The following is a 14890-nucleotide window of genomic DNA, read 5'->3' on the forward strand; positions in this document are numbered from 1 at the left end:
ATCTATCGCCCTCCTGATTCCACTGAACCATTCTTTCATCTTGGGCAACTTCTTCATTATCTTTTCACTAAACATCTCATCCTCTAAGGTGACTTTAGCCTTGCCTCTCCAACCACTTCAATCTTTTCTTAGTGACCAAGCTCTCCACTCTATCCATAATCTACCTACTCACATAGGGGGTACCTGTGGATCTCTTATTCATCTCCATCTTTCAGCCACTAATACTACTGTTGCACAATCCATATTTGATTACTCAGTTTCTACCACCATCTCCTTTCCACCCTCTGTCCTTTCCTCACCGCTTGGTTCACCTATTACTAAAAGGAAATTCTGCCATTGCTCTCTTTCTCTCTGACCTATAGTTCTCACTCCTGGTTCACACCTGATGCTTCTTCCACCAAAACTGCCTTCTCCAGCTTGTCACCTAGCTGAAATCTCAACCTGCCCTTCATCTCTGCTTGCTTGCCCTCCGTTTTCTTAACAGCCACAGTCGTCCCACTCATAAAGAACCAAGGTGCTGACCCGCACCTACCGACTAACTTTCGCCTTGTGTCTCTCCTTACGCACTAAGTGCTCGAAATGGTTGTTCAACCGTCGTACCAATTCCTTCGACATCCACAACCTTCGAGACTACCCTACAAGCAGGGTTCCACTCCTGTCACTCCACGGAAACTCCTCTCATGAATGTGTCCAGCTTCATTGCTTGTGCTGAACGCTTAAACACTTTATCCTAATTCTCCTTGACCTGTCTGCTTCCTTTGACACGGTCAATCACTCTGATATCCTAAATACTTTCTTATTCGGATTTTTGATCAAGCCCTTGCCTGGTTTAAATTCTACCTTGCACCTCACCAATTCTGTCTCCTTGGGACACAACGCCCCTCAACTCACTCCTTGAAATGTTGGTGTTCCACAAGGCACCGTCTTGGGTCCACGCCTCTTTACACTCTATACCTCTGCCATTGAGGCGCTAATCTCCTCCTTTGGGTTCTTGTACTAACTCTTTGCCGGAGACACCCAAATCTTCTCTTCCGGAACTCTCCTCGCAGCTCTCTATCAAAATGACAAACTGTCTCTCTGCCATTAAATATTGGATGGCTTGCCACTCTGATGTTAAACTACCAAAACAGAGGTGCTCTTCTTCCCTTTCCAAAAGCCCTCTCTCAAATCTTCCTCTGCCTATCCAGTTCCAATTGACACTCTCCCCTACTCTTCTTCCGTTATAAACCTCAGCGTCATCTATGACCCTTCACACCTTCTCTACTTAATCTCCAAACCTTGAACAGCAGCTCGCCTTAACCTCCTGAAGATTATGAAAATCAGGAACCTCCTTCCTTTTAACCCTGCTAACCATCTCTCAACCACTCTTGTATTCTCTAAACTGGACTAATGTGCCAGCATCCTCTTTAGTCTCTGCAACTATGCTTAGCCAGGACTGTGCCTCACTTCACTGATACTTCCTCTTGCCCTCACCAGGCCAGATGTCTGACAATGCAAAACAAGGCCAGATTTAAATGTCCTGCTGGTTCACAAATCTATCCACGGTAAGGCATGACTCTATCCACCTATATCCAACGCTACAAGCCTTCTTGTAATCTCTGCTGTGCCTCCTCGACTACCCTCCTCGCTATCCCTGTGCTTCCTCTTGCTTCCGCTCCTTCTTTCTTCTTGCTCCACTTGCATGGAATTCTCTAAAAGCCTGCCTCCAGCTACCCTCTTAACCTACCTCTCATCTGCTTGCTAGCTAATATTATTCTCTCACCTCTAAACCTGCCTCTGTCCCTCACTTCATTTGCCTTCTTTCTAGCACTTCACCCATCATGGTCACATCCCAGACTCACCCAACCCCGACACAAATCGGAATGAACAAAGTATGGGAAAAACTGGATAATCAAAGATTTCTGGACCTGCGTGCCAACCGAGAAGAGGTGTCCCATTTTCCTGTTTCATGGAAGGGTGAAAAGGGGTCTGATTTAACCTGTAGACATTTCTCCTACTTTAGGAGAATCGGACAGTCAAGGAGTGTTATTCTCATTCCACATATACTGAATGTTACTTGTAAACTCAATTGGCCCAACAAGTTCTGGTACTGGTTCCTGCTGGCTCTCGAGATCCTCACCATCTACAGATTCTAACTATCAGTTGATATCAGTTGGGTCTCTGAGAACTTGATCTTCTAACTTTGGGTTTGATTGGCCTGTTGCAGGACAATATGGAAGTGATTAAGATTGCCTTCTGCTAGGCACCAATATACCAGAAAGTGAATCTGATTCTGCCCTAGGTGCTATCAGAAACAGATCAACCCCTTGAAAGCAAATGTTTGCCCTGCTTCAAATGCCACCTGGCCTTTTCAGTTATCAGTGGTGTCTTGCAGGACATGACTATCTTGTATAAGTGCCTTCCTGGCCAGAAACTTGGTAAACTCCTCTCTAGAAAACCCAGTGATGAGAAGACGTTCTCAAATGAGTCACTGTCAGATCAGGGCATCCTGTACCACCAGGCATTGGAATATGGATCTTTCTACCCGACACCGTCAACGCTTCAAACCCGTGGTTTCAAGACTTGAAATCTGTTGCTTGGATGAGGGCTTTCCTGGTTGGGATCACCCCAGGATCCACGATCAGAAAGATCTGCGCTCTGCAGCCCATTTTTCACCACAAGGTGGTTTTTTGCGTACACACCCCAACTTTCCACAGAAGGTGGGTCTAGATTTCTACATCAACCAAGGAATCTACCTCGTAGTATTCTACTGCAACCCAGAGTCTGAGGCTGAAGGGTCTTTTCACACATTTTCTATCAACATGCAAATAACATTTTTACTTGATCGGAATCTCAATTGCATGCTGGACTGGTTGCCTTCATATTCACTTGGAATGACTGCTCCAGAGAGTTGCCACACATCTGTTGATGGAATTGGCAACCTCAGTGACTTGTCCCCTTTAGAAGATATCTGCAAACCTATTTGGGCTAATTCTGCAAACATGACTCCTTGGATAATCAAAGGCAGCAGACTCTAGAAGTGAACATCAATACTGCATAAAACTTTTCTAATGAAGTTTTTCTGCATTTGCTTAATTTCTGGACCTCTGCATCCACCCAATAATGGTATTTGGCAGTGTCCCACGAGTATAGAAGAAAGGGGGTAGGGATGTGAGGGTAAGTAGTTGCCCTAGTCAATATTGTACACTTTGTACAGAGTAATTTCCTCATTATGGCCTGACATCCTGTAATAAGATCCTGTAATGATCCCGGATTAAAGGAATAGCAGTTGGTGCTGGGAGCATGCAAAAGGGGACGCCATGCTGTGAACGATCAAGATGTGTGTGGCTTGATGCTCTTTCTCATGGCTGCTTGGCGTAACTATTTTGGTCCTATTCCTTTAGGCCATCTCACACAAGTATGGAGAACTAAGGACTATGAACTAGGAGTGCAATAGCAACAGTGCTAATTAACTTATTTTTTTTTTAAAATGTGGTCACAAATGAATTGTTTCATAAACTGTACAATTTGTGAGTTTGGTTTCTATGGTTTGTCGGAATCATGTGGGCATATTTCCATTAGCTGAGCCAGTTAGGCTGTGATTTTTGTTAGTTTGCTTTGTCATCCGGATCTTTTTTCTCTCCTTAGTTGCTCTGTATGCAATCAGTGCTGTGTATTTTGCTGGGGTGATGGTCCGCCTGATGTTAACTTTGACTCCTGTCGTCTGTATGCTGTCTGCAATTGCGTTCTCCAATGTCTTTGAGCATTACCTGGGTGATGATATGAAGAGGGAGAATCCACCTATAGAAGACAGCAGTGATGAAGATGACAAAAGAAATCCTGGCAACCTGTATGATAAGGTGAGAAGAATAAAGATTTAGTGAAATCTATTTAAAAAACCAACATTATTATCCTTAAGAGCTCTTGGAGGCACATCAAACTTGTCTAGTAAAATCTGTTCCAAAGGGTGGATAGGAACTTGAAAATGTTTCTTGTATTCATCGTGTATAGGCGCTATATAAATTAACTATCATATCATTGTTCACCACCTAGCAGTCCATTGCTAAAAACAGAACCCTGCCAGAGAACTGTTACCACAGGCACAAACACCATGGAACTTCATTCAGTAGTGTGTGTAGCTCGTGACAGCCCAAGATGGCTGCTTGGCACTGGTACGCCAGCTGCCTTGGGGCCCTTGAGACATTGCATTAATGAGGCATGGAACTGGTTGGAGGAAAGCACAATATATCGTTAAAAGTATTTTAGTATTGTGCCCTACTGCTGCTGACGGTGAGCGGGAACCCACACTGTGTAGTTTTAGATCGAATCCAAACTGCAGGAGGGATTAGGGAAATTGGAAACCAAATTGGGATTTTAACAGGTGTTGGAAAAATAATTGAACAAAATGATCTCCGAATACAGCTGACTGAGGAGCTACAATCAGACTTTTACAACAAAAAAAATAGATATTATGAGAAGGGGCAGACACCATGCTGGCAAGGCGGCTAGGGAGACAGAACATAAACGGAAAATTGCGAATGTGAAGATTGAGTCAGGGTGGATTAGCGTAGGGCCCAAAGAGATTATGGGCTCATTTGCAGACTATTCCTCAATATCAATATTATATAGGGTGGGGGGAGAGCATCCCCAAAAAAAAATTGTCAACTATCCCAGAAGGGTAGAAATGCAGAAACTAAGGCAGGCACAATTGATTAAACTGGTGGGGAAGGTCACGCACAAGGAAGTCCTGAAGGAGATATCTGGGATGAAGCTGGGAAAGGCACGGCCCAAATGGGTCATTTTTTCTTTCTTCATTTATGGAACTCTAGGCCCCCAAACTAGCAAACCTGTTTAACGAAATCCTGGAGGGGGTGAACATACCTCCCACAGGCATTGATTTACCTTGATATACAAGACTGGAAACGACCCACAGTTGTGCACAGCCTACAGGACCATCTTGTTACTGAATGTAGATGCAAAGATACTTAAGTATCCTGGCTACTAGACTGGAGGGTATACCACTGGAATTGATCCATACAGACCTGGTGGGATTTGTTATGGGGAGACAACGGGCAGGTATTAGGAAGGTGCTGAATCTGATCTATGCAGCAAAGGAGGCTCCAACCGGCCTGTTGATGTCACTACTAGATGCTGAGAAAGCGTTTGACCGGGTCAGATGGCCTTTTTTACGGGGTAATGCTAAAGTATGATTTCGGTCCCCATTGGTTGAGGTGGGTGGGAGAAATATACCCTGATCCCTTTGCAGCAGTAAATAAATGGGGCCTTGTCTGAGAATTGTTAATTATACAGGGGATCATCAGAGTGGATACATGGCATGCAAATAGGTGACATGGAATAGAAGTTGGGTTTTTTTGCAGACAACATTCTGCTTTCCTCAGACAGCCCAGGGACTCGGAATCCCTATCTCGGTTACATTTCCCGTGCCACTAGGAAACCATGTGGGAAGATCTGGAAAGGTGGCGAAGGACTAATTTGGGGTGGGCGGGGAAGTGAAATGCAGTGAAGGTTAATATTTTACCCCGTATAATACTCTTAATCACTATACGACCAGTGGATATCCCTTAACAGTTCCTGACGGAAATGGGGTTATTCCTTTGGGAGGGTAAGGATCCCATATGGGAGACTGATCTAGGTGATGGAATCGGATGGGGGGGTGGGGGATTTTCAGTGTGTTCCCCAGGCGCTGGGTATACTTTTTAGGGCACAACTCTGGTTACTGTAGGATCACCTACGGGCCAGAAAATATAAATAGGTTGGCATGGAAAACTATTGGCTGTGACCAGTTACAGTAGACAAACGATTATGGGTTCCATACCAAAAAGTCAGGGAACACTCCAGTCTAAAGGTCCCATGGGAGGTCTAGAGAAAGTGTGGCAGGGCTCAAGAGCTTACCACCTGGCCATCCCAATGAGCAGTCCATGGATTACCCTCCCCCTAACCCCTCTTTCACAGAGGTTACCCAACCCGGTAGACTTTAAAACATGGTTTGAAGTAGGGCCAGAAAGGCTCAGCCAACTGTGGGCTGATGGAAGGCTTATTGATGTGGCAACACTAGAACAAGGGTTAAACGTAGGGAAAATGTCAGTATTCTGTTACCTGCAGCTTAAAGGTCTGCTAACTACTGCAGAGGGGCCTCTTAGTACGCCACACCTGTGGTCCTCTTGCCAGAAGTGTTCTCAGTGACAACACAGGCAGCTTACCCTGTCTACACATCGCTTGGCTGACAACTGGTAGGTTGCTGGTGGCAGTGATCAGGCGGGGGAAGACCTGGCTGATGACAGCTCAGTGACTGCAAAACTGCTCAACTACCGAGACTGTGATGTGTTATTCCAAATGGCGCGTGCGAGTGGCTGATCACTTACATTGGTTCCAAATAGCTTTTATTCCACCCTGACTATTCTCGAGAGGTACAGCATGCTAGGCAGTCCTTTGCCTCCATCAAGAAAAGTCTACTGACCCAACCTATTAAATATGGACTTCTCTTCTTTGCTCCACTTAAGGTTTAGCATAAGGAGGGTCACACCACGATTTGAACATGCGGGAAGCCTGGAACTGGTTTGAAACCTATGATGAGGTGGATGCAAACCTTAACCCCCTTCTCCCCCCACCCCCCCGCTGTCTGCCACAGGAACATAGGGTACCCACACGACCAGCAAAATCATGAGTGCTGGCTCCTAGCAGTGTAGGAGAGGGCTCAAGCATCCTTGGCTGATGGACCTATATTTTGATGCAAGCCTCATACCGGTTTCATCATGGGACGTGACTTAGCTTTTGGTTTACTCTTCTCATACTATGGCCGAGCTCCACAGTCTGGGACAGAGGGTGGTTTTTTGCTATCCCTCTCTTCCCCACCACCAAAAGTTTAATAGTAACTATTTAGATAACCTGGTCAGGCGACAGGTACTTCAGGTTGGGACAGAGTATTGGGTGGGGAATGTTCGGGGTTATGGGTTTTATGTTTTGATTAGTACATCACTGTCACTAATATACACCACGCTATCATTTTTCATGGGACATCATATTCACCAGAATACATAACAAGGCTTATGTTGTCCTCCTCGGGACCATTGGACAGTCCGACATCGACCCTCGGAATACACTTGGATTCAAATGCCAGCTAATGCCACAGAGAAACTCCTCCACGTGGTTACATGGAATGTAACTGGTGTGGGCTCCTGTGTTGAGACTGGTGATGCAGTTTCTCAACAGATACGTCTCCCGATATAGCCCTTCTCACAGCAACACACATGGCAGGTCGGCATGTACTCTTTCACAGATCAAACTATAGGACCTTTCTACAATCAGGCTTCTCTGTGGGCCATAGCAGTGTTCTAGTTATATGCAAACGTCTCCCCTTAAATTGTTGGTGCAACAGGACTGGAAGGGTAGATTTGTCCTATTGTCAAATTATGGGGAGTCACCGTTGGCAAATTGGCAGTTTACACCCCTCCACCACTATACATTGAACTACTAGATAACCTACAAACCATGCTTTTGAAATATCAGACAGACCTATGGATCCTGGGTGGCGGGGCGACTTCAGTGACGTGATGGACGTAAGTAACCCTGGACTGTACACATTTACGTGGTGGAAATCCTGACGTACCCGCAAGTCTATCAGCCTTCTCAACAGCACTGGGCCTCAGTGGCATTTGGCGAGAACTGCATCCTCCAGATTTCACTCTGGGTCTCACACCTCCCTGTCAAGACTAGACTTCTTTTTCCCTATCCTGACCAGATGCATGTAGCCTGTTTTCTGCATGGTTTCTTCCTTGAGGCATCTGACAATTCACTGCTGTAAATAGAGCTTATAGGTAACCAAATGATACATACCCCACGGTGGTGTTTAAATGGTTACTATCTGGGGATCCTTGACTTTGTAGATAGTATAACATCCCAAACTACAGAGTACTTCAATATTAACACTGGATCAGGGGATAGCCCGGTGCCACTATGGGAGGGATACAAAATGGTCCTCAAAGGGCAAATGATCTTGTGGATTATATTTAAAAGAAAACCCCAACTACAAGGAGTGAAAGATGCAGAATGTGAGACTAGAAGACCAATACCTTACATTGGGTTCCTGCGAGACACACCAATCACCCCTAAAGGAAGGGGAGATACGCTGAAATATCTCCTGGGATAATGCACAACTGGGAGAAAAGTAGCCTTATATATGAAGCAGGAGAGAAGGTGGGGGAAAATGCTACCATGGCTAGAAATAAGGGATGAGGGCCACAGAATAGTTAGGGAACTGATGAGCAACGAGGGTGAGAAAATCAGGGAAGATGAAAATATAGCCGAGGCTTTCGCTGATTATGAAGATCTGTATTGCACCACGAGCAGCTCCTCTAAACTGCAAGACACCACTATACTATAACCTTGCTGTCCCCCTGCTTGCCTGATCACCAACATTACAGAGTGCTATTACCCAACTCCACTTCAGAAAAAACTCCCTGCCCTAACGACTTCCCGTAGAGCTGATGTGGAAGAAAATGAGCGCAGACATGGTCAAGCCCTTTTTTACACTATTTTGTCATAGTAGAGACGTGGGTGTTCTGCCTCCGGAGAGCTAGTATAGTTGCCCCAAACCAAACCTGAGCTCTGCATCTTATTGACCATTCTCTCGTATAAATGGGGAGACCAAGGTACTTGCTAAGGTTTTCACAAATTGCTTATTACCGGTTATCTCATCTCTGATTCACCCTGATCAATGTGAGTTTATGACTGATAAATCCACCCGTATGAATATCCGGCAGTTGCATTTAGCAATTGAACGAGCCCCTGCCATCCGGGAGTAGTTGGCGCTTCTCTCGGTTGATTTTGAAAAAGCATTTGACTTGGCATTGTGGTATATCATAGGGGAAATCGTGGACAAAATGGGAGTCTGGAGTAACTTTACCAACTGAGTCTGCTTACTTTGAGTCGCTCATGGTGGTTGTCTGGGTAAATGGGACAACCTCTAGGCCCTTTACACTGGGCCAGGGCACAGTGCAGTATTGCCCACTGCCCCCCCGCATCCCTATTGTGCACTCTTGCCATTGAACCACTTGCTGAGTAACTTCTAATCGATCCAACTTGGGCTGATTTCCGTTGGTCTTCGGGATGGGAAGACAAGGTCTTGTTATAAGCAACAACCTGCTGATATATCTGGGTACACTCGGTCACTCTTGTCCGATAGTGAGACTGCAATTATGGGACGACCTAAAATTTGGCATTCTGAGTAAATTGGAGTAAATATATCATTTTACCAAGTCAGGACGATGACCTGGTGATCCCTCCAGTCTGCCCATATCCAGTAGAGGGCTTTCAATAACTGGGCATGTGCATATGCTCAGAGGACACAGGGATCCCCTTCTGCAACCTTTACCATATCTCGGACCGCTTTTTGAGGGAGATCAAGCATTGGAAATCCATTCCACTAACCTTATGGGGCAGGCCGCCTTGTTCAATATGCTTATGTTGACCAGGTATTTGTATATTCTGCAAAATAGCTCCATTCCCCCCCAGACAGCAATTTAATTAGATTAAAACGACCCTTCAGGAACTATTGTGGGTTGTTAAACGACCATGGATTGCCCTCACCACACTACAGAGTGGTCTAGAAGGGTGGTATCAGGCTGCCACATATCCATTGCTATTACTGAGTGAGTCAATCAGAAATTGGCTCCCTGGAGACCAGTCTAGCCCATATCAGGGCTGAAACTATGTGGATGGGGGGAGTTAATCCAATTTGCGTCTTGTATTGGCGGCCAGGGCAGGCTTCTCTCTCACTAATGGCCCAACATACGATGCACATATGGAAGGAAGTTCACAAACATATTGGCTGGGTCAATAGGCTGACACTGGCGTAACTGCTTTGGGGGAAACCCACAGTTGCCAGAAGTGAATAAGCTGCAAGTGTTTGTGGTGTGGTTTGATGCCAGTAACACTCAATGATTTGGTGAAAGATGGGAGTATTACACCATTTGCAGAGCTACAGCGAACACACTGATTACCCAATACTGAATGATATCACCAAATATAAATGTCACATGTACTGTGTGCACAGATAGTCGACCTCCCAGCGATCTCACTGTGATTCCCACTAGAAAGGAATGTTTCTACCGGAGTGTATAACAACTAGCCCCTTCTACACTATATCAAGTCGTATCCTCTTTGCAACACCATATTTATCCAATCTTAAAACCAGATGGGAGGTGAATGTGGGACTATTTGAACTGGAAGCCCAGCTGGTTCCCAGAGAAGTTAAAATCTCCTCTAGATTTAGATTTGTACAAATTTTAAAATTCTGCATCGGGTGTATTAGCCCTGTGTCTTAATTTTTCGATAGGGTTGCACTGATAACTCAACATGTTTAAATTGTGGGGTGGGGAGGGCACTTTTTTCCACCTTCTCTGGGACTGTCCACAAATCTGTAGCTTCTGCACCACATGCTATGATCAACAGACGCCAGTACTAGGGACAGAGTTACCCTGTGAACCCAAACTGTTGGGATACATTGTTTCAGTCCACAGCGATTGGCCTCATAAAGCATAACATCGCTATAAACTGGGTCGTCTCCGAGCACCCTAAATATAGACAATGGTGATCAACATAGACATTTGTATGTCCCTTGAAAGGCGAATATACACTTCAAGGGGATGTCCCAAGAAAGCTCAATCTGGGGAAGTGGCAGGAGGGAGGCTAGGGGTTTCTGGTGGGGTGGTGCATTGGAATAGGTCTACACATAAAGAAAATGGGCACAATGGCCGACTGTATCGCTTTGGAACCTGTGATATGATGTAACCAAGCATGTTTTTGTTTTATTGTTTTATTAAAAAATAGTTGGCGAAAAGACAGGCACCATTTTAGTACAATGGTGGCCCGTGTGTCACTCACCACGCCTGTGTTTAAGTTTAACTAAAAATAGGTCGTACACAGCCACTGCCACCAACCACTCAGATGAACTTACCATGGCAATTAGAAAGTTACAGGATAAGTGTAAAAAGGGATATATTGTGGCCCCTCAGCACTCCACATAAGGTGTAGTAGGCTGTTCCACAAAATAGTAAGGTAGGATAAAAAGCATCCCCCTATCCATGGAAACAGTAGTTATAGTTAGGAAAATAAAAAGGGCAGCTGAACGAGCTCCCAACAACACTGCACAGAAAAAGCTGTGATCTGCAATAATGAATTTTGGATGCCTTAAAAGGGGTAGGAAAGCATGACTCCAAAAAGATGCAACCAAAAGAGTCGTAAAAGGTTCCCAGGGGTAGAGTAAAAGACTGAGTGAGTATGGGTAAAAGGTCCCACTCACTCAAGAACACTGATCAAAAATTCAAGATTACAGTTAAGAGTTGGGGGGGGCGGGGGACCGCAAGTGGGGAGAATGTTGCACAAAAATGAAATTCTACTTAACACCTTTGATTTAATTTAGGAGATTTAGTCATGTTAGCAATTCTTTGCTAATTTTCCCAACTAACATAAGCAAAGGTTTTAGCGTGTGGGGAATGGTGATAAACCACTATAATATTGAGCATTCTTGTGTCGGGCAAAAGGGTTCTTGCTTAAAAATAGTTGACTGGGTCAACTAAAGGAGAATCCAATTTACTAAAAGAATAAGATGCCATAAAAAATAGGTCGACACCCCCACCTTTGGAAAGGTGATCTTGTGTGCAACATTTTAAAATATGGGTGTATTATATCAATAAAAATCCCTTCGGAGTGTTCCCGAGAATAGGATCCTGTTATGCAGAGAATATATAGCTAATTAGTATAATAAATGTGTGGGAAACTGTAACACAGTATACTCGTAGGACCCATCTCCTCCATCCTTGTGGGTGTCCCCCAACATTGAGACGGTTCCAGAACCCATTGCAGTGAAAAATTGAGCTTCCCCTTTAAATTTAGCGCCTCCACTCAGTCTTTTTTTCCGCACGGATGGTGTTGGACCTGGCAGCCAGCGCAGAGACTTTTATTTTCCACTTGCTCCCCTTCTTATTTTTTTTCATTCTTATTTAACCTCCCCTGGGGCATGTCGGCTGCAGAAGGATTCACAGGATGTGCTCCAAGAGACGGCTCATTCAAGGCTTCGAACCCCCATGTACTCTGCCTTGAGTGCTTGAGGCCCGACCACCGCTGGGACGTGTGCGCGGCCTGTGGTCTTGGTCACAGGACATTGAAGAATCAGTTGTCGTGTTGGCGGGTCATCTTACACACTTCTCCTCCAGCGCATCTTAAAGCCTTCGTCTCCGGGACCTCTTATCAAGAAAAGGTAGGCCCTCTTCAGCACTGCGACTCCTTCCCAGGGGTTCCCATAGGCCAGGGTTCCTTGAATATAGGTAGTTGCAGGCCGAGGCTTCAAAGGCTACCGGCTCTTCAGTTAAGGGGCCCGGGGACTCTTCCAGGCGCTCCAGGGGCAGACCTGAGGCCGCCAAGGCTACCGGATACCCAGTCAAGTTCGTCCTTCGACCCCACACGGTAACGGATTGTCGAGTGCCACCTCGAAGAGTCAGTCCTCTGCACGATCCAGCACGACTACCAGCGCAGGCGCACACGGCACGCAGCCTACTAGATCCTGCTCAAAGGTCGTGAGTCAGGGCGTACCGGCCAGCCGGACGAGGGTTCAGCGCCTATCTGAGTAATCTCAGGTCGCTGCTACGGCTTTGGGTGCTAGGCCCAAGCTGTAGACTCTCATGTCGGAGCCCTCCCAAGGCTCGGCCTTCACACGCTCTCACCCAGGGCGTGGCGCAAGGTCCCAAGATGTTGGATAGGCATGTAGCGGTGCCTGCTAGTCTGGGGGCCATTTTGGATTCGACACAGCCCGCCCGTGCTCTCCCCCATTGAATGGTTGCTGCAAGAAGATATGTTCCCTTCCCTCTAGATGCAGCGGCCGACTAGATCAACCCTTCAAAGACTTATGGCTACTCGCCCTTTGGCGCTTTGATCATGAGCATAGGCCTAGCGCTTTGGAGGGCCGGGACCCGGCGGCATTCGAGGATCGCTTCTTCGAGCACTTACTCTTCCTCATGCGTTGTTGGCAGATGACTGGGTTCCTTAAGGACATAGTCAAGGTGGTGATCCTGCAGGTTGTGCCATCCTGGCCTCCTCCATCCTGCGCACTCCTCCGGTTCCTTCCGTGCCGCCAGTGCCTGTCCCGCCACCGGTCCAGGCCCTGCTGGTTGTTCAAACCCCTCCGCTGCCTCCTACCACCAACACCTCCCCCTCAACAGCTGCTGGACTTGCCTTCAGTCCCGAATCCAGGGGGGATCCCGTGGTCACCTTTGTCCCAGGGCCAGGACTCCCATCAGTCTGAAAAGGCGTGGGGGAGATGACGCCGCCCAGGACGCCAAACCGTCTGCATCTGTAAAGGCTTTTTCATGACTGCCTTCAGGGCCTTGTGGAGTTCTTCGTTGGTGGGGTTCTCCCCCCCCCCTGCCTAACAGAGTATTTGGGCAGTACACCAATCTGTTCTGGCACCCCCTTCCAGAAAGATGTCCTGGAGGTGGTGAAGGTAGTCTGAGAAGCCCAGGGCCAACGCCCAGATGAACAAGAAGTTGGACAGCAAGTTCAGGCTGACTGTTGGGGAAGCCAATCCTCCTTTCCCACCCTCCGCCTCATTTTTTGTTGGTGGATGCTATTGATAGTTTGAGATTGATAGTTAATTGTATAGCGCCTATACACACGTTTCAAAGTGCTTCACTCTTCATGCTGCCTCACTCTGTTCTAAACAAGTCTTCCTCCTTAAGAGCTGCCACCAGCTGTCTTTCGAAGGAGGACAAGGTCCTCGAGTCCTTGGGCAAGCTTTGTTAAGCTTCATCAGGGCTGCATTTGCGGCAGGCCGATGCCCTATTGTTGTGGTGAGATTTGTGTGTTGGTTTCTGCTGGACCTCCATCTGGAACAGCAGGACTCCATCAAGGCATGTCTGGCTGATACCCGGGCAGTTGTACTTGACCTCATGGACTCTTTGGTCTCCCACATCGATACAGCCAGCAGCGGGCTGTGCTCAGGGGGAGAGGGGGTGGGGAGGGTGGTCTAGATGAGGACAGCGTCGATGCATGGCACTACATTTTTCTTCTGACGTGCAGGATTGGATCTTGGGTATCCTCTTCGAGGACCTGGGCATGTTTCATTTGTCAACCGATGATGAGTTTGCAAAGAAGAAAACCTCTACTCAAACTACAAAATCCTTGGCTATCCTGACCAAACTCTGGCAAAATTAATTTCCCCGGGCTCAAAGCAGGGCTGAATTCAAACCCTGCAACTTCAACAGATTCAAGGGGTTTCGGGACATTGAAACACAGAGGCCTGACAGCTTGCCCAGTGACAGCAGGAGTAAACGGCAAAGGACTTTGCGTGGGTTTTACTGCTCCCCCTCCTCTGCTCCCGCCCCTGATAACAAACTTTGACGTCACGGTCGGGGAACCACAGCTCCCCAGTAGGGGGCTGACTGGCTCTTTTCCAGGACAAATGGAAGCCTCTTTCAAGATCCCATGGATCCTATCCATTGTTTCCACGAGCTTCAGCCTTCCTCTTCCATCCATTCCTTTGTCAGTTAGGGTGCCTGTCTCTTTTACAGGAGGTCCTTTCGCTCTTGGAGATGCAGGCAGTGGCACTGGTTCCGCAGTAGTGTACCAGAGGCATGCTTCCTGGGATGTTATCAGCAAGGCGGCTACTTGGTCCACTCAGTCGGCACTACTCCCTGGACACCAACTCCAGGCACGATGCAGACTTAGAAGAACATATTTGCGTCGTCCTTGGCAGGTTGTCATGGCGCCACCCTTTGGTCTTGTTTGGTAGAATCGCCCACAAGGATGGAGGAAACGGGACGTACGAGTAATTAGTTACTCACTGTAGTGACTAGAGTAGTCCTAGTCCATAGTCTCCTTTCGTCCGTACATCCCATCC

At 46.8% G+C, this 14890-nt stretch overlaps 1 protein-coding gene across 1 annotated transcript in view; it reads left to right on the forward strand.

The window, feature by feature from the left end:
* The window catches only part of STT3B (STT3 oligosaccharyltransferase complex catalytic subunit B), an 872418-nt gene that overhangs the window by 623031 nt on the left and 234497 nt on the right, over positions 1-14890 (forward strand). The window contains exon 10 of the mRNA XM_069648801.1: positions 3628-3839. Coding sequence (XP_069504902.1) covers positions 3628-3839 — 212 coding nt within the window. The remainder of the gene's footprint in view (positions 1-3627; positions 3840-14890) is intronic.

This window comes from Ambystoma mexicanum, chromosome 2q (genome assembly GCF_040938575.1).
Source record: "Ambystoma mexicanum isolate Mex_15411 chromosome 2q, UKY_AmexF1_1, whole genome shotgun sequence".
NCBI lineage: Eukaryota > Metazoa > Chordata > Amphibia > Caudata > Ambystomatidae > Ambystoma > Ambystoma mexicanum.